Below are 25,921 nucleotides of genomic sequence, written 5' to 3' on the forward strand. Positions count from 1 at the left end.
TCAGTGTGGAATCAGCAGTATTTTTGTGTGGGTGCAATATGTCCCGCTCCCTTTGATCCCCAGAGATTTGTTTTGGCATTGCAGCAGCTATTTTTATTTTGCTTTGTGAGGGAAATCAAAATGGTTTGATGAGTATCCCTGTGTTCCAGATCTGCCCAAATGTCACGTAAGGAGACTTGTGGAAGAGACCAGAAGCTGTAGGTGTTGACCTGAAGACAAGCTGTATGTGATGTATGGGATATAGTTCAGAGACTAGAATTAATTTATGTAGGATAGTACAGAAATAAATTATTTCTCATTAAATAAAGCATAAAACCTTATTTTAAATGCTCTGCTGCAGCTCCTGAATTTGAAAAGAAATAATATTCCCTGATGGTCTTTAGATTGGGTAGTTTTGGAATCTGTTTAGGATAGTGAGGGGCTTTATTTAAAATGTGATGTCAGTGAAGAGCTAGTCTAAAAAGTAAGTATTTTATTGAAATTAAATTTAAAAATTCAAAGAAAGCCCCCCCTCTAAACCCTGAGTCATTTAAAATAGATTCATTTCAGTGCAGGTATTTTTTAAATGGATGAAAGCAAAGTTCTCCATCCACCTTGTATTCTCGACATGTTGCTTTGCCAGGAGTTTCCTTCCTGTTCTTAGGTTTCAACTATCACTTCTAAAAGTAGCTGTTGAACACTTTGGGGTCTGGGCCACTGATTGTGGGATCCAAGCATAGCAAGGAAATCACCTCTTCAGGGGCTTCCCAGCTTTTCATGTAGTTGAGACCACCTTGGGGACAAGAGCAGTGGCTCGTCCCCCACCTGCACTTTCTGGAGGAAACTGGGCAGTGCTGGTGTCAGGGAAACTTCCCCGCCTGAGCATTCAAGAGACTCGTGGCAGTCACACTCCCAGCATTCCTCAGCCCTGCAGTGCTGCAGGCTTAATGAGAAACTCGTTTATTTTGGAAAAAAGAAACAAACAGGGACATTCAGGGGTGAAGTCCTGCACATCCCTGTAGCCTCTAATGAAAGGTAATGAAAAGCATTGCGACATAAACCCGTATGTGATGCTGTAGGAGAAACAACAACGTTCTTTTTGGCTTCAAATAGAGATGGAGTTTGTTTTCAGTTGCACGTTGGAACAATTATTTGGGCTGGTTTATGCCAGGACAAAGCGTTAGGGCAGTGAGAGGCATTCCTGGATCTTGGCCTTCGTCTTTCCCCAGAGACTGATTTCTCTGGTGTGACAGTGGCACTGATTGTCTTCCAGCTTAAGCAAAAAAGTGTAGCTGTAAGGTAGGGATAGAAAATTTGCCTTGAATTTTCTATTAATGATGGAAATACTTTCTCACATCAGAGGAAATTTTAAAAAAAATAAAATTAGACAGCAACCTCCCCCACCAAAAACAACCCGTGTTGCTTTTAATAAAAACAGTCAAAAAGCCTTCCCCAAACCCTTTTCATCAGTAAAGGGAAGAAAAAGCACTTAGTGGGAACTAGAGCTCTTTGTGTTGGAAATGCCGGCTGCTTTCCAGCCCTTGTTGGAGAACTCAGGCATTTCAAGAGCTCACTCTTTAAAAGTGCTGTTTTGGTCTGAGCTGCACCAAAACCCTGTCAGTCCTGTTGCTCACCTGTTTGCATCACACGCTTGGTTTTGGTTGTTTTTTGGGTGAGGAATCCCTCGCTAATTGTGGCCATATTTTGTAGTTACCTTGTGATGTCGCTTTTTATTGCCACTGTGTTATGGTCAGCAGTGTACAGAAGCTGTGAGCGTACTCAGTCATGGAATCATGGAATTGTTCAGGTGGGAAAAGCCCTCTGAGCCCATCCAGTCCAACCATCCCCCAGCAGTGCCCAGGCCACCACTAACCCATGTCCCCAAGTTCCACATCCACACATCTGTTAAATTCCTCCAAGGGATGGGGACTCCACCCCTGCCATGGGCAGCTGTTCCAATGCCTGACAACCCTTTCCATGAATAAACTTTTCCTGACATCCAACCTAAACCTCCCCTGGCATGGACAGTGTTAATCCCTTCTCCTGTTCCAGCTGGACAGGGAGAGGAAGTAAGACCATGTGCTTAATTGCATTTTAAGAGCAAAACATTGGCAGAATGGCTTGTGGTCACGCTGAATGCTGCTATCTCAAAAAATCAAGGAAAAAAGAGGTGGGAATAAGCTGATGGAAGACAAACTATGCTTTATTCCTTCAGCTGGGGTCAGTGACATGAGGCCACTCAGATGATGTTCCTCGAAGGGAGCATTGGTGAGAAGGATTTCAAGGCAATGTGTGACGAGCCACTGATTTCAGGGTTTAATTGAGATAATTATGTGGGAATTTTCTGGTTCCTTTTTTATTCTGCTGCTGTGGCTAAAATGAACTAAAATGTAGCAACCATGGCTGGTGCCATAAGTTTTTAGGTGATTAATATGTACCAAAGCTCTACTCAAGGTGATAACTGAAGCCGAGGAGAGAACCTCAAGCAGCAAGAACAAAGATAATCTTTAAATAGGAATTCCTGCTTTCTGGGTCTCTAGGTAGGTGCCTGTCCAAAAGCCCAGGGATCTTCCTTTGATCTCAGCTTTCATCCCATCAAGCAGAAACTCTTTGATCCTGGCTGTGCTGAGGATGACCCTTCCTCGGTGCTGTTTTTCCTCTCTCTGGGAGAGCTGCTGGAGGAGCGCTGAACCTGCCTGCTGTGATTTGCAGCTCCCACTGGTGGTACCTGGAAAACTTCAAGTTTTCAGGAACCCTCAGATTTACTAGAGGGGTTTTTAGCCTTCCCATTTGTAGCCTTTCTGCTGCCTGTCCCGGCCTGTGCTTTCACATTGCTTGCTGTTGCTCCTGTGCAGTATCCACCCTTCTCTTTCCTTCTCCCCCAGGAAACCTTTTAAGGATCTTGGTGAATTTATTATATTTCTGTTTAATGTATGTATTTATTTTCTTTCTTTTCACCATTGGTGATGGGATTTGTGGTGTATATCATGTGTGATCCACTCAAATGCATGAGAGAAACCAAGCCAAAGTCAGGGGTACATCCCACAGCCCTGGGATTACACCACATTCCCAGTGCTGTCAGGACCATTGGCATAACGTGGCATAAATTAAAATAGCAGACAAAAGCTTTGGCAAGGGAGAAATTTTATGTTGGATGTGGGAGCTCGAGATGCAAAAGCCATTTTAGTGCAGAGCAGGAATAATTTCCAGTCACATTTTTTTCTCTATTTCAGGCTGTGACCGTGCGGAATTCCATGGCCAAGTCATTGTACAGCGCCCTGTTTGACTGGATCGTGTTCAGGATCAACCACGCTCTCCTCAACTCCAAGGACATGGAGGAAAGCACCAAGGTAACATCTCAGCAGCTCTTTTGGCTCCTCTCTTGGGTTTTTTAAATAGATAACTGAGTGGTAAAACATTACCCAGGCATGCTGCTTAACATGAAGTTAATTTTTCCTCGGATCATAACTGAGTGCATCATTATTCAAAGTGGTGCTTGCTGAGCTGAGAAGGATGAAGCACCTTAAGTATTATAAGCTCAAAGCAAGCAGGGAAGAGATTTTGCTGTAGCCACAAAAGCCAGTTCCCCCACCCACTCCAGGAGCAATGGCAAATAATTTTCCTCTTTATGTGTAAAACTTGAGGACTATGTATAATTGAGGGGGGGGAAAAGGGAATTCTTGTTACTGCATTTTGATGAAGTTGCTCCCTGATGAAGTAATGAACAAGCTGGGTGCCTGTAAGTATTGAGGCAGTACAGCAGAAAAATTAATTTAAAGAAAAAAGGTCATGATGGGAAGAGTGGAACTGGTGCAATCCAAACTGAATTGATGGAAGGAATGATGTGAAGTTTCCTGCAATAGCAGGGTTTGGATGCTGTGACCTAGCACATCCTCCTTAACCCTCTTGTGTCCACACTCCTCGTGGCTGGGGGATTCTGACCCCAAAATCTGTGTCCATGCACACAGGCACTTCCAGCTCTCCAGTTACCCTTGGCTTGGGAATCTGAGACATGGTCCAGCAGCATGTGGGGTTTTTTTGGGGGGTTGTGCATCCAAACTAAAGTCAAAGCTGCCAAAAGGAGGATTTTTGCTAAGCACTGACATTTGGATTGTGCTGTAGGACTGAAGTTGAAGTCTTCATTGCTCTCTCAGTGTGGTCACTCCTTTATTTAATTCCAAAAAATGCTTGTGGAGCATAATTGTGGACTGGAAATGAAAACATGCTTATGAAATCTGGTTATATGCTTTTCTGACAAAGAAGGGTTGTTACAGTGATAACATCCAGCAAGGCTTCTGACTGCACATGCTGCCTCTCCCTCTGTTTAATATTTTACAGAAATGTTGTATTCTTTCCTGATTTTTTCTGAAGTCATCAAAAGTTTTGTCTGGGCTGTCAGGAAAAAACAAACCACACTGTTTACATATTTGGTGAAGCAGAAAAGTGGATTTGTTTTGACAAGGAAATGCATCTCAAATGCTAATTATTTTTTATAAATGACCCAATGATTTTTTAAAATTATTGTCTGTTCTGTAATATTTAAATACAAATCAGTCTAGGACACTCTTGTGTGCTTAGTCAGCATGGCTGTTAAAGTGAGGCACCACGGTAGCTGTTTATGGGCTATTAAACTTTTGTTCCCAACCTCAAATCTCAGCAGGTAAGAGCCAGAACAGCCCAAATTCCTGCTTTTTTCCAGCATTGCTGCTGCACATTAACCCTCTGCTTCCTCCAGCCATGACTCCCATGGAGTGTAAACACCTTCCTCCTTGCCCACCTCCATGTGTCATTCCATGAATTCACAATTCACACGTTTCTGACCCTTTTTTTTTGCCCCAAATCGTAACGATAATATCCAGGTCAGGCAGCAGGAGCTGGGAGTGGTGTTGCCCCTGTGGCAGAGCAGATCCACCCACGGTGGCAAATGCCCAGGACCCAGAGCTGCAGGAATGTGCTCGTGCCCAGATCCAGGGAGACAATCCTGGGCTGTACTTGGGCCCCAGTTTCTGAAGCAGAAAGGCAGCACACAAAATACCAAGAAATATCTGCTGCTTTAGCAGTTTGTCTTCAGAGTCCTCTATGAATTGGATTGATTCTCACAGATCCCCCAGAAATCATGAAAATGCACAAATCCTCCCCATTTTAGGGGTGGAGATGGTGAAGAAGAGATTTATGTGCATTTCAGAGCAGCTTCGTTAAGCATCGACCGGCCAATTTTCCCTTGAGCAGTCCTACCACGTCACCTCCTCAGCCCTATTTTTAGCCCCCAGTTTGGGTTGTTTGAGCACAGAGGGAGGAGAAATGTCTCCCTGGACTGGGCAGGGCTGGGAATATCTGCTCCTTTGCCCTCGAGGAATAACATTGCTGCCAACAAGTGTCTGAGGGCATCCTGGGCTCTGCAGCTGCCATTGAGGCACCAACCAGGAATCACCACAGCAGAGAAATGGAGCCAATGACCTGGTTCTTCCTACCACTTCCCAATCCTCCTGAAATCCTTTTCAGCTCATTCTTGGAGAAACCCCAGATGAGGATACAGGTTCTTCTTACCCTCACGTATGTTGTTTTGAGGTTGGGCAACACCAGTGAGTAACTGGGAGATAGACTGGGAGCATCTCCAAACCCAGGGAATGCCTCCTTGCTGTAAGGCAATACCTTGGCACTTAGGTGACACCTCCTTACTGGCATCTACCAGCCAAAAAAATACCTTTAACACACTAAGTCTATGATTTATGGGAGCAAAATACAGCCTTGCACCTCAGAAATTCCTGAGTGTGCGGTGGGTGAATAATATGTGACTCACACAGCAGCAAATGTCCCAGATTAATCCCAGCCCATGCTTGACACTAATATTCCTCTGACTTTGAAGATACATTTTGAAACAATCCTGTAGGTTCTGAAGGTTCAGAAAATGTCAGATGATGGATTTGGGGCACAGAGCTTTCTTTAATAATAATCACATTATGCAGAGGTAAAACAAGACTCAAAACCATCTCAATTCAGAGTGTGTTTGGAAGAAATTGAGGAGAAAAATTAATACAGAAGTTTCTTCATGAGTGTAGATTTGATTTTAGTGACACAATGGGAACTGAGATCATTTTCAGATCCCAATATGTGTTTATTTGATATCAGCAGTAAGGAGAAGATCAAAAGATGAAACTGGGCAAAGAAAAATAAACACTCAGCCGTTGTTCTTCCATATTGTCCAGCAAATATTTGGAAGATGTAAATCAGAGCTTTGATATCCAAATTTAGTTAAAATGTACAGTGAAATATTTTGGGAAAACACAGTGGGATTTGGCTTATCTTGCTTGGTAACAGGATTTCTAGCATATTATTTCTGACCCAAGTTGTGAGTAAGTTATTTGATACCTCCTGGGTTATGGTAATGGCAGAGCTGCCATGGGTCAGATTTGCTCTGACTCCCTTTTCCTTCATCTTCTCTCAATTCCTTTTAGTTCCTTTTATGTTCTCATGATTCCCTACAAATTGTCTGAAATATAACCTTTATTAATGAGGTCAGAGACTTTTCCTTCTCTTGAGAATGAGATTACTAAACCTCCCAGAGCCTCTTATTGAATTCCCCTTCCATAAATCAGGTTAGGAATTGCTGGAAGTCCATCTCACTTCTTAAAACAATGATAGAATGGAGACTGTGGTGGATCAAAAGGCATTTCCAAGGGTGTTTTTAATCTTTTCCCATTTGGTTCTTGTGAAGTGTCTTAATTTCTTCTCAAATCACCCTGCTGCCGTTTTCGGATGACGTGCCACATATGCGGGGATGATGGTGAGCTCATGGCTGTGAAGAATATTAAAATTAATGGCCATGAAGAAAAATTCATGGTTGAACACATGAAGAACTCATGGCCATGAAGAAAATTCATTATAATTAATGGCCATGAAGAAAAATTTGTGGTTGAATTCATGGAGGATTCATGGTCATGAAGAAAATCCATTTAAATTCAACCAACCAGTTAATTGTTGGCTTTTTGACCTGAAGCAGAGGAAGAATTGCTGAACATGCAGTGTGTTTAGAGTGCATCAGTTCATTAATTTTAGATCCCATCTTCCAAGTTTGTAGCAAATCACTGCCTTTCACTTTATTTAATAGGTCATGGTATATATTGGGGTGATGTAGGCTGGAGTGGTCCTCTTGGATGAAGTGGTGATGGATTTTGGGGCTGTTTTGGGGAGAGATTTTTTTACAGTATCAGCTTTGGAATATTATAAATTAAAAGAAATTACTAAAATGAAAAGAGATAAAAAATTTAAAAATAGTAATGAACAGGATTTCTCCCCTGAATTAGAAACAAACGTATTTGTTTGATTGCCAAAATGTACCTCCATGGTGGAATTACATCACCAGCGTGCATTTGGGGCAGCATAAATCAGCTCCAGTGATCCCTATTTATTGGCACTTTGGGAATTGGAGAGCACACAGCTTCAAGGCCATCATTTGCCAAAAGCCCTTAAAACTCATGCTCTGTGTTTAAATGTCATGGCTGAGACATTTTAAGAAAAGCATGAGGTCATTTTTCATCATTTCAAGCAGAAAGTGCTCACTGACCCAGGGTTCACCCAAATTTTAAAAATCCTCACAGACATGCACTTTTAATCACAAGAATTTTGATATGCTAATTAATACAGTCACACTTTTTAATTTTATATGTTAGTTTCGATAAAGAAACAGCATTAACACACAAACTAGACTTAGTCAAGGTCTAAATTATCTTTGTGTGATTTCCTTATGGCACCTATTCAAAGGATGAATTTGAATCTGAAGATTTAAAAGATTTATAAATGTTAAACTCCTGTGATTTTTTTTTTAAATACTGAGCTGCAAATTTCATCCTAAACCCACCCAGATTACACACTTTTTACAGGCAGTTTAGCAAAATTAATTCCTGTATATGTCAATGGAAATGGTATTTTTTCGCCTTGCTACAATAATTGATTCTGTACTAGTACATTTGTGGTCCTTTATCAGGGACAGAGAGCAGAAAAATAGCCATAAATTCCAAATTTCTCAGGTTTTAAAGTTTTCCCAAGTGGCATCCACTGGCCTTGTTCTTTTGGGAGCATCGTAGCAGAGGAAAAACGACTGTTTCACTGCAGAGCTCTGCCTGGATTTCTCTGACATGAAACTGCAAAATACCACACAGTTTAAAATCTGTATTCTGGAGGAGTTCAGGAGTTACAAACACAGGGATGTGAGAAAAATGCTGTTTTACTCTGTATAAAAACCATGGCAGAATTAACTATCCTCCTCTTGGACGTGTGGTTTGATACCTGCAGTGGTTTTGTGAAATGCAGATTATTTTTATAGTTCTGTGTGTGTTTAATTTTAGGTGTCAGCAAAAAAATTATAAAAACACGGCTTTAAAATATAATATTTCCATAAGATTCTTTTATATCTGACAGGGCTATTTTTTGCTATATATGACTGTTCTGTTTTGCTTTATAAGTGTATTTCCATGCCCACATTGAAATATATTTGGTCACAGTTTCAATGCAATAAATGAACCAGGATTAGAAAAAAGAGAGAAGGTTTTTGTGCTCGGTTATTTTGTATTAAATTAAGTTTGTGAGATCTTAAAGACCTTGTTCAGGTTAAAGACTTCACTCGTGGCAGGGGCTTAACTATTTCCACAGGGCATCAACACGATGCTTTTGAAAGCTGATGTCAGTAAATCCACGAGTAGTCTGGAAGTGGGAGCATTTTATCTTCCAAGTCTTGTTTGGATATGGTGGAATAGAGACTTTCATGTGGGGGAAATTTTTGGAACTGTTGTGGATTGCAGGGATGAGCTTCAACAGCAGGGGGGTGGTCGGGGTCAGGATTTGCAATGGTGATGTGAAGGGAGATGAGAAAAGTCACTTTGTCCTGTTTCCATCATCAATTTTTCCATGGATAATGTAAATAAAATATGATCCATCAATCATACAGAGAGTTTAAGAAGAATTCCTCCTGAGGAATTTTAAAAAAGGATGAGGCAGATTTCTGCTCAGTGAACAAAGGGGTTGGCCACATCCATTGGAACAAGCAGGAGCAGATGCTGGACCTTGGGAATCAGTGGCTGAGAGTGAATCCCTCTGCCAGCCTCAGTCCTTGGTCCAGTGGTTCCCCATTTCCATCTTCTGCTCAAAGAGCTGTTTCTCATGGGTGTTTCGCCAAGTGATGCAAACTTCTGGGAAAGTGGCCAAGGGCCTTCATCCTTGTCATGGCATCAGGGAGGTAGAGGCTGTCTGGCCCTGGAATAGGGAGAAAAGCCTGGACAAAAGATGAAGTAGTCAATGAGCTCTTGGAAAATGGGTTAGAGACTTATCTTTGTGCTTAAATGCTTTTTTTGTTTTGTTTTTGCTTGTCCCAGTGGCCAGAGTCCAGGTCAGACAAAGCTCCAACTCACAGCCGAGGGGCCACTCTGCCCACGGCAGCCATGCCTGTTCCAGCCGTAGGTGGTTCCCTGGTCAGGAGTCGGGCACAGAAGGAATATTTTCCTCCCACATTATGTGATGCATTGCAAGTGGACAAAAAGCAGTGTGGACAGTCTGGTTTATATTTCTGGCAGTGGAATTAAGCCAGTCTTAGCAAGGAAGTCTTAGAAAATCCAGAGTGCAGGTAACACCAGTAGAATGAGAATCAGGGTACTTGGCAGCTTTCAGGTCCTTTGAGGTAGAGGGGAGTGGATATTTCTCCTCCCTACTTGAGGTTTGGCTCACTTGACCAGTGCTAATGCTATTACCTCTCATATTAGTTATTTAATTAATTGTAACAGGTGAACGGAGTATTTGCGTAAGGTGGCTTTGGTTGGATCCCAGAGCATGGTGCTCTAACAAGCTGCTGGTGGAGCTCTCCCCATATGTGTCCTTCAGGCTCTTCTCTCCTTTTCTGATGATAGCAGCCTTTCTGGGTGGGCACAGTAGGAGTTTTATTTATAACTAATTGTGAATTAGGTGTTTAACACAACAGTCATGTACAGGCTTGGAAGCTGCAGCAGAAGCTCTATCTTGAGTTTGTTTTTCAGCCTGGCTCCCTCTGTGGATGAGGATTATTTGCTGACACATCCCCATGTCCTCCCTCCTCCGGGTTTCCCAAATCCATCTGACTGGCAGAAGGCTCAAGTTTTATGAAAGCCAGTACCTACACAAAGGAGAAAGTTCCACTTTTCTACTCCCATCAAGGGTGGGAAGCACAGTCTGAGCCAGGAGGTGATGGATTGCACTCGCCTGTGGGCCAGCATACGCCTGGCCAGAGGTCCACTGCCTCTCCTTACCTGGCTGGTTTGGGGAGGGGAGGGGGACAGGAGGGTGCAAAGCTGGGAATTCACTGCAGCATGGACCTCCTTTGCCAGCACAGGAAACCTTGGTGAACCCACATCTTGATGAGCATCTCAAGAGGTAATTGTAGGTTAGAGACCAAACAGACATTGGCTCTTCAGTTTGGGGAAAAGCTTGGAGTGAGATATGACTGAGGTTCACAAAATCATCAAAGTGATGGGAAAAAACGCTATTTAGAACTGTAACTCACCAAATCCTGCAATTTACATTATGAATTATGGATTTAATAAAAGAAAAAAACTTGCCTATTGTGAACTTCTGGAAGTTAGTTAGAGAGAATGTAGGGCTCATAGTGCCAATGGGTTCCAAAAAAAAATTGTGGTAGGTCCCTCTTTACACCTCTCTTGCCCATGAACTGAAGAGAGTAAAGAGACACAGAGGTGTCTCCTCTTTTCCCTCATCCCACACTGCCAGGAGCTGGTGGGAAAAGGTGCCAGAGTGCAGAAGAGCCATGTGGAAACAGCCAGGTGTCACAGGGGAAGATCATGTGGGCAGGGATGGGCCAGCAGTTGGGGCCAGGTGTTAGTCAGGGCTTTGGGCTCCCTTTTTCAGCAGCATTATTATTTTTGCATTAATTCCCCCCTTTCAGTGAGGCAAGAGCGACTCGGTGCTCCCAAACATCAGTCCATCATCTGATCCCTCTGACAAACAAGGTGGATGCTTTATTTGTGATGCCATTTTAATTTTCACCAGGAGAACTAAAGATTATTTCCATGGGGAGCCCCAATGTGTGGGAATTTCTTCTTGAATTTTGCAGCTGGAGCAGGTTTGCTTGGACAATGCACTCACCTTGGTTGTCTTCACCGTGCAAGCCTTTGTTTCCCAAGCCTATCCTCATTTTGCCCTTCTGAAGATCAATACTCTTAAATCCAATAGAATAACTTGGAACAGAGTTGAGGTTTCTTCAAAGATGGCCATTTGTTTGTAAATAAGAAAAAAATTACAAAGGGTCTTTTCTCTTAGAACAAGCCTTTTTGTCCAGATATCTAAAGTTACGTGTTGTCTCTGTGGTTTGGAGGAGCCTTACAGATGGTACAATATCAACAATTCCAGTAAAATTCCTGCTATTTGGTATATTGATTTCTGCCTGTGTGCTTTTGATTATGTACTATGTTCAGATAATCCTCTTTATGTGATTTTATTCTAATCCTCACTCTTACTTTCCTTGCAGACTTTATCCATTGGGGTGCTTGATATTTTTGGGTTTGAAGACTATGAAAACAATAGCTTTGAACAATTCTGCATTAACTTTGCCAACGAGCGCTTGCAGCACTACTTTAACCAACACATCTTTAAACTGGAACAGGTAAGTCCAGAAATGTTTACTCTCTGATGCCAGTGAGTGTTGACATGACTTTGTGGCCCTGATAAAGTTCTGAAATTGTCCCTTTAATTCTGTTTTGTTAAGGAGTGTACACTGAATTATTCAAATTTAACTTCTAATTGACTTTATGACCAACTTCCACCTGTAAAATAAAATCCAGCCAGACATTTGCTGGTTTAAAATAAACATTTTGGCTTACAAAAACATCATGAAGACCTTAACCACTGCTCTGTTGTTTCCTTGATACGTGCTCAGAGGGCTCATCAAGGAATGAGCAATTCCTTCCTTGCCTTTTCCTGGACATGCTGTCATGCCATTTGGTATCACATAAAAGTTATTTTTTGTTGTCTAGAGAAAAAGCCACCCCAATCTCACAGTGTTTTTTGCCTTCCAGTGTTGATTTGTGGGGAGGGAGGGGAAATGTCACTCTGATGTGTTCCCCAAGGTCAGACTTGAGAGCATTATGACCTTCAATAGCCCTGGCAGATTAGGAAAGGCTGAACTTTAAGCTTTGCTTTAGGTTTATTAAGACAGGGTGTTGCTTTCCAGCCACAAATTAATGCACCTAAGAGAGATAACAAAAACACAGACTGCAATCCAGCAGGTAACACACACAAAATGGTTTAGATGGGTGGAGGCTTCTTCTCCATTCGTTATCCAACCAGCAGGACAAGAAGACTGGAAGTTTCTTTTCAACATCTGTGTGTTGTTTCATGGATGGACAATTATTATTGGGCTGTATAATATAGGAGATACGTTAGAGACCTTCTAAATGCCTTTTTTTTAACATGACAGTCTGCATGTCCTCTCTCCAGGTGAAATCCTTCTTGGGGGAGGCCAAGGGGAACCCTCCCTATAGTCATTGCAGAATTAACCCAGCCCTTCCCAGAAATCCTGATAGTTTCATTTTGGGCTTCTCCAGTGTTCTCAGAGACTGGAAAATGCAGAAGAAAAAGCTGCCTTGAATATGAGGATGTTCTAAAAACAAGTAATATATCCCTGAGTGTGTCACTTAGGGATTGTTTGCTTATGAGTTGGATGGTTTAATCTCTTTGATTTTGATCAATAAGGTGGAGCAGAGCTTCTCAAAGCCATTTAATTTGAGGTTTTTAAGTGGCCTTTGTATGCAGGTGCACCCTACTCAATAGGTGCACCAAGAATTGGAAGACCTATCTATTCCTAAGGACAGGTTTATTTTCCCATTGTCCACCATAAAAATGCAAATTTTGAGACTATCACAAAGTCAAACCAGCTGTATTTTTTATAAATGCTGCCACACACTTCCTAGAAGAGACTCAGGGAGGGAGGATCCTTCCTGAAAGCTGGGGACGGACAATTCCTCCATGAGGTGGAGTTTCAGGAGCCTCCTCCAAGATGCCATCATCCATGAGGGAATTCCTGTTATTGGGCTGGGATTTCTGAGCAGGTCAATGCTCCCCCAAACCTGGGAGATATACAGAGGTCCTGAGCATAGCAATCCGTAATTCTTCTTGGAGCAGCTTCAGAGATAATTAGCTTTCTCCTGGGAATCTGTCAAGCATGTGAAGTCACTGGAGTCCGTGTTTGCTGTATGGATATGAGGAGCAGTTGTGGAGCCATCAAACTGCAAAGGGCCCATTCCAGTTCTTAATGCCAGAGCACGTCATCCTCCTGGATCCTGGCTGGAGCACTGCGAGCTCTGCTGCTGGAAAATTCAGGCATCTTGGCATAGATTGAGTCTATAAATACGTGTAATCTGTGCAGCTGCACGAGCGCTGATCCTTGAGTGAATTAACTGGATAATTTAACCATTTATTTTCCCTGGAGCTCTGGCTGCATGTGGAGGAGTGGATTTGGTGGAAAGAAAACTCAAGGACACATACTCAGATCCTGGGTCTTCTTCCTTCCTTCCTCACTGGCCCAAAGGTTTTTTAGTGATGATCACGAGTCTACAAATGAAGACCAGGGAGTTAATAATGTGTTTCTAGGGAGTAAAATAGTTCAGTTACTTCAAAATGTGAATTTATCTGAGGTATTTGTGTCTTTATAAAGGTTTGTTTCATGTCTTGGTGATGGGGATCTGAAATGGAGAGATCCTTCTCTGAATCCTCTGCTGTCCAAAGTTTGTAGGAGGCTGAAGAGAGATTGCTGAGATACCCAGACGCTTCTGCCAAAAAAATTAGTGACAAAATTAAATAGTCACTAAGGATTTTTCTTGAAATCCTAATAGAATTTGTCTGCCAGAACTGCATTTAGCCATGATGGAATTGTTGCCATGACATGCTGTTGATGTTATGGAAACCAAAATACCCACCACAGTCCTCTAGGAGAACCATAGGATTATTTTTACCTTTATTCCCCCTTTTTTCCCATGGTGAAATCTAATATAATGTGTCTGGTGAATCTTTTTTTAAACCTTCTGTCTGAAGATGACACTATTTCCAGTGGTTTGCAAACAGCCACCAAGGCATCCTCGATCTTCAGCCTGGTGTCTCCCAAAAATACAGCAGCTCTTGTGCTGTGGCTGAGGGGCTGCAAAGGTTTTTGCAGGAGCAACCTCCTCTCCTGCAGCTGACCACAAGATAAGGGTAAGGACTTTATGAATCCTGCTCTACTCCCAGATCCAGATCCGTGATCATCCATTTATTAATGTAGAAAGGTGGCTATGGCAGGGTTGTGACCTTCCCCCATCACGGAGCAAAGGTGGTTTTCTCCTCCTCCCCAGGTATCTCACAGGTTCCTGTGGGGAGGTTGGGTGAGAGGGGCTGTAGCTGGTGGCTTCAGCTGCTGCCTCATTGCTCTGGGCAGCACGGGGATGGGGAGTCCTCTGCCATTCCTCCTTCAGGCTGGTGGCTTCAGGTGACACATCCCTGTTGCTCTGGGACACACTGGGCATTGTCAGAGCATCACCTTGGCAGCGATTCTCTGTCCCCAGGCCCAGCTCCATCTCTGTGCCCTCAAGTGGCCTCCTGTGCACAGCAGATAAGCCCAGAGCAGAGCCCTGAAAATCAGAGAACACCCAGGTGCTTCTGGGAGAGGAAAACAGCATTTTTGCATTGCACCTTGCCTTTTGTTCAGTTTTTTTTCTAGGGCATTGCATGGATGAAGATTTAGTTTGGAGGTCACCAGTACCATACCACCCATGATGAGTTTCCTCCAAGTTTCCAGGTCTTTGGCAGTTTAAGGGCCTGGAGTATGAGTTTTTATTTCTTTATATATCCCATTCTCCAAACTTTGTCATCTTCGTCCTCACCAATCTTCCCCCATCCCTGCTAAGGCTCATCTGGTTCTCTCCACCTCACCCACCTTTCCCTGTTCCAGCTGATGCTTTGCAAAGGTTGAGGACTCATCCTGCAGCTTTTCATCCCACAGGTCTTTGCTGTTCAAGTTCTTTCCTACCTCTTTTTCCAGCTTTTGCTTACCCACCAAACCTCAGTTTCAAGGGCATGGTTTTGTTGTTTTAAAAAATCGATAAATAACCAAGGTTGGGGCTGAAAAAACCTACAGAATTTGGAATACAATCAACTGGCAGGAGCTCAGGTATTCAGTGAAGTCTATTTTCTGGTGGGGTCCCTTGTGAGCTTGATGTCCCAGCCAGCAAATCTCAGCCTGCTCAGCCTGAAAAACAGAATTTCATCAGGATAATGCATCCTATGGAATGTTTGCTCAGCCATCCAAAGCTCCATTAATAGTTACGGAAGTCTGTAGGGTTTACTGGTCCTGTGCAGTAGGTGGAGAAATCCAACAGTCTGGACTAAGTCATGGTGGTGTTTGGTTGAAGGTGTGATTTGATGGTCTTGGAGGTTGGTCACTACCTCCAGCCACCTCTGAGTTTCACCTCATGATTCTGAGGAGCAACAGCCTCGAGGGAACATGACACTCCAAAATGAGTTTAGATATCTTACTTAAATATTACATTTAGAAATTAATGTTGGAGTGAATTAATTTTAAAAAGCATTTGAAAAATCTAAAATATTTAAATTTAAAATAACCTGTGAAAAAGGGTCTCTCTTCTACTGCTTGGAACACTCATCCTTTCCTTCCAGCCAGAGTTTTTTCTGTATCTCATCACTGGTTAGGCGTTAACACCTCTTTATTGCCTCTGAAGGCCAAAGCCAACCATCAGAAGTCAACCATTGAGGCCTGGGAGGCTCGGTTCAAATTTCTGTTTTCCTTGGAGATGGGAGAGCAGCTGTCCTCTGAGAAATGTTGCTGTCAGCTGCAGGCCACATGACCCGTGGAGAAAGAACAAGCTGCACAAGTTATTGATTTATTATTTGGCGGAACGCCATCGAATGCAACTCACGTTTGGGGGAAGAGGACGATGTTTGGAGCACATAAATTTTATTAATAAAAATCAGGATGCCGAGAGCTGTTTAAATGGTGTCTGCAGGGTAGGAAGAGTTCGAAGCACATTAGTGAAATGAAAGACTGCTCTGATCAGAGCTGTGCCAGGGTGGGTTCAGGTCATCACATCAGGAGGAATTTCTTCATGGAGAGGGTGGTCAGGCACTGGAACTGCCCAGGAGGTGGAACCCCCATCCCTGGAGATGTGCAAAGAATGCCTGGACGTGGCACTCAGTGCTCTGGGCTGGTGATGAGGTGGGGATCAAACACAAGTTGGTCTGGGAGGTCTTTTCCAAGCTCAGTGATTCTGGGATCCATTGTCAGTCCCCCAGAGCTTTGTCTTGTGTCCTCCCAGCATCCTTGAGTCCATGAACGTTGCATGGCTGGGACTGGGGCTGAGGGGCTTCATTTGCCACACACTTGTTTCTGGGTTTCTCCAGATGATGAGCAGTAACTATATAAATATATATATAATGTACAACGTGTGAGAGGATATATCCTAATCTGTTACATTGTTTGTATATCCTCTGATCCCATGGGTTAGATTGAGTTGGAAGGGACCTGAAAAATCATCCAGTTTCAACTCTCCTCACATGTAATTTCCTAACCTTTAATTTAATCCCGGTGCAGGGAAGTGCTGCATCTGGCAAACCCATCCCTCACCCCATGCTCCTTGTAACTCTCCAAGTCACAGGTGCTTTCTCCCAGTGCCCTTATCCCTCTTCCAAGTCACCATGATCCCTTGAGCTTTTTTCCTCTCCTCTGAGCTGGTTCCTTCCTTTTTCCAGGTAGATGATGTTTTCTGCTGATTGTGGTTCCTACTCAGATGTATTGGCTAAATAAATTCACAGACTGTACCAGGATTAAAAAAAAATATTTTTTAATGGTACAAAAAGGGTTTGGAGTGCCAGAACAAGGGGGAATGGCTTCCCAGTGCCAGAGGGCAGGGTCAGATGGGATATTGGGAAGAAACTCTTCCCTGTAAGGGTGGTGAGGCCCTAGAAGAGGACCCAGAGCATCTGTGGCTGCCCCATCCCTGGAAGTGTTGAAGGACAGGTCAGACAGGGCTTGGAGCAGTCTGGGATAGTGGAAGATGTCCCACAAGATCTTGGAAACAGAAGATCTTTAAGGTCTCTTCCAACTCAACCATTCTGTGTTTCTGTTCATGGGTTTTCATACAGTTGTGCAATGTGACCTCTTAAGTAAGATGATGAACAAGAAATCTTCAAAAGCCTCTAAAATACTTCAACCAACCTAAAAATTGTCTTACTGTGGCAGGACTGGGATTGGGAGTGTGTTAATTGACACAAGTGTGGAGTGGGACTGGAAAGGGGAGGAGATGTTCAGTGTCAGAGACCAGTCTGGTGCTCACCATGACTACTCCGGAGGTTCCTTCACATCTCCTAACTCTCATCCATCTTTCAAGGTGCCAACAGATGCAGATACAGATATTTATTTTCCTCTTTAGTTTTGATCACAAGAAATTAAAGGAATTGATCCAGCAGCAGATCACACAGCAGTGTTAAGCTTGTGCTTCTCCTGGCTGTGTAAGGGCAGCTTGGGAAGAAGATGTTTCCACAGAGGGAGCCCATTGGATCGTGGCAATGTGTGTGCTGCCAGCTGAACCATGCAAACCCAATTCTGCCCATTCTGAGAGCAAAATAGAATTTATGATTGAAACCCTGTTGCCACTGAAGTTCAGGGAGCTTGATTTGAGCTCAGAGATGGATTGTGTGGAGCTGGCACATGATTTTCTGGGCTGAACCTGCTGGTTTAAAACACTTTCATGATGGAGAGTCCAAATTCCAGTAAATTCAAATCTGCCTAAATACAGCAGGGGGGAGGTTATCAGGGTGAGTGAAGAATCAGCCTCAGAATAAAACCAAATTCACGTGGCATTTGCTGAGGTGCTGCTGAAATAATCACATGGAAGAAGACGATTTCAAGGAGGACCTTGGCTTCAAGGGAAGGCTGATCAGCTCCCCTGAACTGCCTCATGTTATCATGGACAGAGGGGGCCTTAAAAACCTGTTTATAAATCATGTGTTCATAGAGAATATGGTTAAGTATTTATACTTGTTGTGTCTGTGAGCACATGGTTAAAATATATATATCTGTTATATATTTATATTTATGTCTGTGTCTATAAATTCTTTTTCTACTGAAATTGAGAACAAACATAAAAATCCTCATTCCTAAATGAAACCATCGGGCTCAGCATCTTTTCCTGGAGGGATGTCGGGAACTCGTGGCATCCACCCTGTCTGCAGCACAGGCAGACTAAGGACCAGACATATGTCTCACTAATTTAGGAACTTTCCACATCCCATGGATTTATCATATCAAACTCATTTTAATCATCAGTTGATGCCTGGATGATTCTGCTGGGCCTGGCTCACAGTGCCCACTTGTAGAACAAGTGATTAATCCTCCATGGGATGGATTAATCCTTAGGGGAGAGGTTCTCTCACACCTTAGTGCCATTTCCAGCTGTGAACAAATTCTCCCAGGCTCCCCAGGATGGATTTTAGGATGCAAATGTGTCCATACATAGCCTGAAAAAAGCTTTTTTGAGCTTTAGCTCCTTAAATTTTTCATATAACAACGACCCTTTTAAACGTACGATACAAAAATATTTTGGAATTATTTTAAACTGGGGAGTTCATCTAGGAATAGTGAGGGATGTGGAAGGGGGTTAATTCCTAGTTTCTCACTTTGCAAAGAAGCCTGAAGCTGAAGCAGATGGTGTTCAAGGCAAGAAGAGAGGAATTTCACACCCTTCTGTTTAGTCGGGAATTTTTATGCCAAATATATACATTTAGACATCCAAAAGTAGCTGCCTGTTGATCATATGGATCTGGATTACAGGAGCTTTTATGACAGGAGAGCGATGGGAAATGTTCCCACGTGGAGTTACGCTGGGAAAAGGGATTTTTCAGTTGATTTCTCACTTTAATCTGGGAATTTTCATTGTGTAAACAAGGTTTTCCTATGCCTCGGTAGGGAAAGGCTGGAGTAGATAAGCTCCTGGATCTGGTCTAGCTCTGCCTGGGAGGAGGAGAATGAGCTGGTGGAGGTTTCTGCTGCTCTTGGGGTTTGTGAATCTTATTTTAGGGGCTGTTTCTCAGTTCTCACTGTGACTAATGGCAGTATCCCTGTGGGATGAGACATCTTCCTCCAGGGTGCTGAAACACTGAGGGATTTTCAGGGCTTTTGGCTTGCAGGATGTGTGGATGGATGCCCAAAGCCCTCCAGACCTCTTTAAATCATGGGAAAATTTTTATCTTTGATATCCCATGATAGGGCAACAAATGTCACATATCATGGTAAAACTTTTGTCTTTAGATGAGGCTTTTCACCACCTTTTGATTTCACTTTCCTGAGCCCTGACTTTTGTGCTTTTAGACAGAGAGGGAATTTATTATGATTTTTAGTTTGTATTTTTATCATGTCTCCAGTTTCATTTAATCTCTGCATTTCCTCTTCTCTGAAGTTTTTCAAGCCCCTGGTCTCTCCCTCCCCACCTCTGAATTTTACCACATGATTTTGGGTAGCAGCAGCACCCAGGAACCATGATACTCCAAAGGGAGCTTAGATATCTTACTTAGATACCATATTTATCACAGATGCCATGTCTAGATAAGTGTGAGTCTAAAAATAATTTTTAACTTTTTCTCCCCTAGTTACACTTTCTAGTGTTTGTGTTTATTTAGTGATGACTGTGGCTGGGTACAGAGTAATTGATGATCACATGTGGAGGTGTAAAGACATTTTCCAGCATCTCCAAGGTTTTGTTGGGCTTGTGGGTGTTTTCTCCCACTCAGGATAAAGAAATCTCTAATTCTGCCCTGGATTAGAGTGTTTTGGTTTGGTTTAGCACCAAAATAAAGTCCTGATAACAGAAGTGGTCCAACACTCCTGTAGAGATAACAGGACTTGGTTCTCAACAACTCCAACTATAAAATTACAGGATATTTCTGTTCCTAGCAGGAGGGTTTCCATCAGGCCTTGCAGCCCAGTTGGGAAGGCTTTTCCTGATGCTCAGCATGTGTGTTTTAATTTTAAATTCATTATTCTGTGCCATGGGCAGCATTCGTGCTCTGGGTCAGTGTAGGCAGGCAGAGTTTCTCTTTAACAGAGTTTTAACAGCTTCCCCTTTCCTAGAGTTCCAGTAATTTTCCTACTTAAAAATGCTGGATATTCTGCCCCACTCTGTTTGGTACCCCAAATTTTACATGCTGCCTTTCCTCAGCTAACACTGCATGAGAGTAAAGATTTACTCTCATATTCCACGTGCATTTCAAAGTCTGCATCCCCACTTTATATCTTTTCTTAATATATTTGAACATCATAAACTGTGTTTTATTCAGATCCTTTCAGTGACCCTGTGCTGACATACTGCCAAGGTCTCTCTCCATGCTTAGGGCAGCAAAGCTGTTTCTGAATTCACACTTGGGAAGCAGGAATTTCCTCATGGGGTCCATAGAGGTCACCTGGAGAACAATCTGTAGCATCTCACCCAATAATTAAATGAAAATATGGAACTGCTGGACACTGAAAAAACCCCTAATGTCTTTTTTCAGTTCTTTGCTCCATTTCTTTTGCCAAGTTTGGGAGCTCAGTGCTCTTCTCTCCAGTGAACTTGCATCACTTCACTTTCCAGCAGATCAGGTTTCAGGTATCCAGGGATGGGAGGAGTAAATCCTTAAGTTTTTATTGCAAGAAAGGATGCCAAAAGTGGGGGTCTGTGGACTTCACTGCACTAGAAACTTTTGCAGATAGTGGCAATGTCAACAATTTGGTTCTTAATGTAAAGATGATCTTCCAGGAATAGGACATTTGAATGTGTGCCTAAACAAAACTTAGTTTTAAATCAAGGTATGCATTTAAGGTGATTTTTAATCAACCTCTGGCTTGAGGGTGTTTTTGGTTTTGTTTTTTTATTGGACTGAAAGTGTTTCATGTTGTTTTTGTCTTGTTAAATGGAAACCTCATGTTGTTTGAATGGAATTCCTTAATATTCCAGTGCTCCAGGACCCTGCATCCATCAAAGGATGGCAGGGGCTTTGTTGTCATACTCACAGATGAAGGAATGTTTTGGAGGTAGCTTGTAAGGATATCTCCTGAATTCTGCAGGAAGGTGGTCATTGGAAAACAAATATAGGAATCATATGGAATATTAACTACTGCAGTTTAATTAAGTTAAATAGACAGCAATGATTTTATTCTCTAGCTTCTTGTCTTTTTGTGGACAGTGTGCAGGGTGTTCTGCAGAAATTACATCAGGCCATCCCAAAGCCATAGTTGTATCCCTTGAGCTGAGATTCTGAAGGCAATCCCAAATGAAAAACTGGGAAAATGCTAGGAAAAAAGGAGTAAGGGGAATTTATCTTCATTTAAGCTTTGGAGCAGTTGCTCTGGAATAGTTCCTGCTGCCTGTCTTGAAACGAGAGCAAATCTCTGAATTATTGTGGAAAAGGTTGTTTGTTGATGACTTGAATCCCTCTTCCCATTTGGCCAGAGTGGGAACAGGTTGTGTGGGGGATGGAAGGGAGGGGAGAACCCCAGAGCCTGGGAGTGAGTGTTTCTGACCCAGCTCAGAGAAAAAAGGAGCAGAGGAGGGAGAATTAGCCAAAATCCCACAGCTGAAGGGAATGAAGCCAGGAGGGACCTGATGACTGACCATCAGGTCTGGGGAACCGCTGAAAATTAGTCCAGAGAAGTAGAGACCTTGGACTCTGGTCTTTTTTGGTCATTTACTAGACTATTTCTAAAAACTCCATATCTGGCATTGCTGATTAGTGCTTTTGCACTGATCCCAGCAGCAGTGTAAGTTTTTTGTGTGGCCAGAGGAGTTTCACAGCACATTTGCTGTGCAGCTGCTGAGTGTCCCGTGTGGAATTGTGGGTGTCTGGAGGCCTTCTAGAGCAATGGTTTCTCAGCTTAGATGTGTGGAGATGTAAAACTCTACATGATTTATGGGGTTTCGGGGGGCAAAATATGTAAAGCCCCCCAACAAGAACTTCAACAAAGAGTTGTGATAATAAATATAAAACCTGCTAACACCCTCCTGCCACCACTGAAATAATGCTGCTCTTGGCTCATCGCACCAAGGTTTTATTGCTCACCACATGCTCCTGAGCAGTCCTGAGCTGGCAAAGCTGGGCCTAATGGACCCTGCACTCCATTAAGGGGCTGTTGGAAGTAGGCAGTTGATGGATGGTGCTGAATCCCAGTGACTCTCTGGGAAATCCCTCGGGAGCAGCTCATGCCTGCTCTGAAATACGCAGCCTGCGATTGCTGCATAGAAGCTTTTTCCTGGCTTGCCCTGGAAGTGCCATGAGTTATAATCCAATCTGTGATTTTTCATTGCCTGTAGTTCAGCAGGGACTTGAGAGTGTTGTTGTGAGGTTCTGCTGTGTCCTGGTTGCTTGGCAAGAGCTGAAGGTAAAAGATTAAAAAATAAAAGGAGAAAACAAAATTCATAATGCAGAGCCATTCCTTATTTTCTGGATTTTTTTTCCCAATGGGATGTTGTATATTTTGTAATCCCAAAGGCTTTAGGGACGTTAGAAATTCCTCCTAAGGTAGCACACGCATCTGTATTTGTCTGTATTGTTGTTGTAAGATTATACAATGTCTCCAATACTGAAATCAAGACATTCTAGGGGTTATTTTAGCAAAAATTTCCTTGTGAAATGTCTCAAAGCTCTTCAGGCTCTTTATTTCTAAGAATATCTGTGGAGTTCATGTTAATTTTGGATGAGGATGGGCATACTTCTTTTAAAGTTGTTTGTTCATATTAAAAATAAAGACAGAGGCAGCAATTATAATGAATCTGATTATTGTTAGAAAGATGCAGCCTATTAGGATTTTGAAACCGGTTTCCTTTTTATCTTCAATTCTGACATCAAAATGTCCTGTGATAGAGAAGTAAAAAGGCAGCTGGATCAGTAGGACTTTGTCCAACACGTGGAGTAAGATGCATGTTAGACATTGGGTCACAAGTCCTCAAACATATGATAAAAAATATTATTTTTAAACTCTACTTTCATTTAGATGCCCTAAAATAATTCTGCATAAGACTTCTTGAAGTAATCTGTTGCAAGCATGTTCAGGGGAGATAACCTTTGTAGGAGAGGAAGGGTTAGAACTATTTTGGTGGAAATTAAGAGCTTTTTTTGCCTGAGCTTGAAAAAGAGGGCAGATCCTCACTTTTATTGTAGAGGGTGGTGGTTCTGCTGGTCTTGGAGCAGTGGCTTTGGCTATCTGGGGGTCTCTTTGTTAGCCCAGACAGCAGCAGCCATGAATAGCGGGAGATACGGAAGTAGGAAAGGGAGCTTTGCTGCTTTTTCTGTGTAATTACTGTGTTGTAGCACAATTTTCTTCCAGCAACTGAATACTAAATATTAATTGATGCAAATTGTGTGACACTTTGATGGGTGGGAAGTTCCACATGACTCAGCCACAATCACTGAGAACCCCAAAACCCCTCAGATCCCAAAGCATGGGAAGGAGAATCTGCCCTTGTGCCCCCCTCAGGTGAAACCTCACCTGCAGAGCTCCCTCCAGCCCTGGGATCCAGCATCAAAAGGATGTGGAGCTGCTGGAGAGAATCCAGAGGGGGCCATGGAGATGCTCCAAGGGCTGGAGCCCCTCTGCTCTGGACCCAGGCTGGGAGAGCTGGGGGGGCTCACCTGGAGAGGAGAAGGCTCCAGGGAGAGCTCAGAGCCCCTGCCAGGGCCTGAAGGGGCTCCAGGAGAGCTGGGAAGGGACTGGGGACAAGGAATGGAGGGACAGGACAAGGGAGAATGGTACCAGAGGGCAGGGTTAGATGGGATATTGGGAAGAAATTGATCCCTGTGAGGGAGGTGAGGGCCTGGCACAGGGTGCCCAGAGAAGCTACAGCTGCCCCATCCCTGGAAGTGTTCCAGGCCAGGTTGGACAGGGCTTGGGGTAGTGAAAGTTGCTGCTGTCCATGGCAGGGGGGGAACGAGAAGAGCTTTAAGGTCTCTTCCAGCCCAAACTGTGCTGTGATTAAGAGGCAATACAGGAAAAGGAAAGGGGGAGTCCACACACGCTGGATGTTCTTGGCAGGCTTGGACCCCCACACAGCCACCCCATGTCCAAAGAAACTTCTGGTGCACCTGAAATTGGGAAATGCTCTGTGCTTTGTTTTGTTTCAGGTTGCTCCAGAGGTTATATTTTTCTTTGGAATCACAGGAAGCATTGATGCATTATTTACAGGATGTCTGTTTTGGTAAATGGTGTATCAGTTTTCACAAAACCCTTTGGATTTTTTCTTTTGTTTTTGCTTACACCAAATCATCATTATGTCATCTGTGGGGCTTTGGGGTTTTTTTAGGAGGAATATAGAGCAGAAGGAATTAGCTGGCACAACATCGACTACATAGACAACTCCAGCTGCATCAACCTGATCAGCAAGAAGCCAACAGGGCTGCTCCATCTGCTGGATGAGGAAAGCAAGTGAGTAGGAAAATGCTGGCTTTGGAAATTAAATTTGGTTTTTCAGTTAAAATGTGTTTATTCTTCAGCTTTCTGGGAAAAAACAACTTCCCAGAAAGGTGCTAATAGCTCTCTGGGCTGATTGGTGTTTCTAGTGTTGTTTTTGAGGTGGCAACACACAGAGTGGAGAATCAGCCAGCTGAGCTAAAAGCCTTAAAAAATAATAATTAAAATTCCTTTCCAGAATTTATTCGATTAAAAGGAAGAAAAAAGGTTTCCTTTGCTTCTCTCTTCATTTCTTTCCCTATGGGGTGTGACAGCGTGAAGGTACTGAACCCAAGACCATGAGTTGAAGCAGGATGTGTAGGTGCTGTTATTGAGATATAAGGTGGATTTATCAATTTACTGGTAAAAATTGAACCAGAGTGAAGTGAGGTCACTTGTCCATAGGGGCTGCATTTCCACAGGGTTTTATGGGCATCAGGGACTTGGCTCAGGTTTGCATCCTTGGTTGAATCCATCTGTCTCGGGAGAAGTTCTTGGGTGAACATGTGGCTTCTGGGGCTGCCTTGGTGTGGAAACTTTGGAGCAGAACCTTTCTCCCATCAGATGCTCTTGCCAGTTTCCTCCCTGGGAAAGGCAGGGAAAGGCCAGGTGGTTTTGCTGAGGTCTCCTCAGATACACATGGCCAGGGGCATGAGGTCTTCTCCCACCATTTGCCTTTGCAGGTTTATCTCCCACTTCTTGTCTCTTTGACAGGAGAGCAGCAGTGATGCTCTCCCAGTGATACTGTTCTGGGATAAATCAACTTCAGTTGGGTAAAGTTGTGAAATACATTCCCATGCAGCAGGTTTCCATGAAGTTTGAGGATGGAGGGTTGGCTTTCTCTTACCAAGAGGCTCTGCTGAAGCAGACTGAGAAGTGGAAGCTCAGAATGTCTCTGTTTTCCCTTTTGTGGCCAAGAAAGAAGTGGAAAAGTTTTCCCGTTGGGTTTACAGTTTCTTCCTTTCAATTCTCTCCACTCAGTTTTCCTCAAGCCACAAACCAGACACTGCTGGACAAATTCAAGCGTCAACACGAAGGGAACTCCTACATTGAATTCCCAGCAGTGATGGAGCCAGCTTTCATCATCAGACACTACGCGGGCAAAGTGAAGTACGGAGTCAAGGTCTGTCCCCCAGCTGTTCCCTGGCAGTTGCTTTCATCTAAATCAGGGATTGGGAAGGGAAGCCCCAGAGGCTCCACAGAGATGTTTTGGAGAGGACTTGGCCCAAGAAGATGGGATGGTCAGGAGAGAAGTTTTTGGGGAAATGAAAATGTGACAGGATCTTCCCGTTTTCCTCCACGTGAGCATTTCGGGAAGAATTTAGGGATACGCAGTGAGCTCAGTGCTACACCTGAATGACAAGTTGAACTTGGGTGTCTGGTGGCCTTTCTGGGCTTGGTTTGTCTAGAAAACCCAGTGTTTTCCTCTTCATTAGCCACTTTTAA

At 43.2% G+C, this 25,921-nt stretch overlaps 1 protein-coding gene across 14 annotated transcripts in view; it reads left to right on the plus strand.

Annotated features, from left to right (window-relative positions):
* MYO9A (myosin IXA) overlaps window positions 1-25,921 on the plus strand; it is a 174,006-nt gene that overhangs the window by 100,101 nt on the left and 47,984 nt on the right. For all 14 annotated transcript variants that reach the window (XM_088063197.1, XM_088063203.1, XM_088063199.1 and 11 more), the window contains 4 exons: window positions 3,213-3,329; window positions 11,486-11,620; window positions 24,330-24,451; window positions 25,457-25,598. In XM_088063197.1, coding sequence (XP_087919323.1) covers window positions 3,213-3,329; window positions 11,486-11,620; window positions 24,330-24,451; window positions 25,457-25,598 — 516 coding nt within the window. The remainder of the gene's footprint in view (window positions 1-3,212; window positions 3,330-11,485; window positions 11,621-24,329; window positions 24,452-25,456; window positions 25,599-25,921) is intronic.

Source organism: Pseudopodoces humilis, chromosome 16 (genome assembly GCF_049639895.1).
Source record: "Pseudopodoces humilis isolate 2021_Gansu_Grassland_sample_001 chromosome 16, ASM4963989v1, whole genome shotgun sequence".
Lineage (NCBI taxonomy): Eukaryota > Metazoa > Chordata > Aves > Passeriformes > Paridae > Pseudopodoces > Pseudopodoces humilis.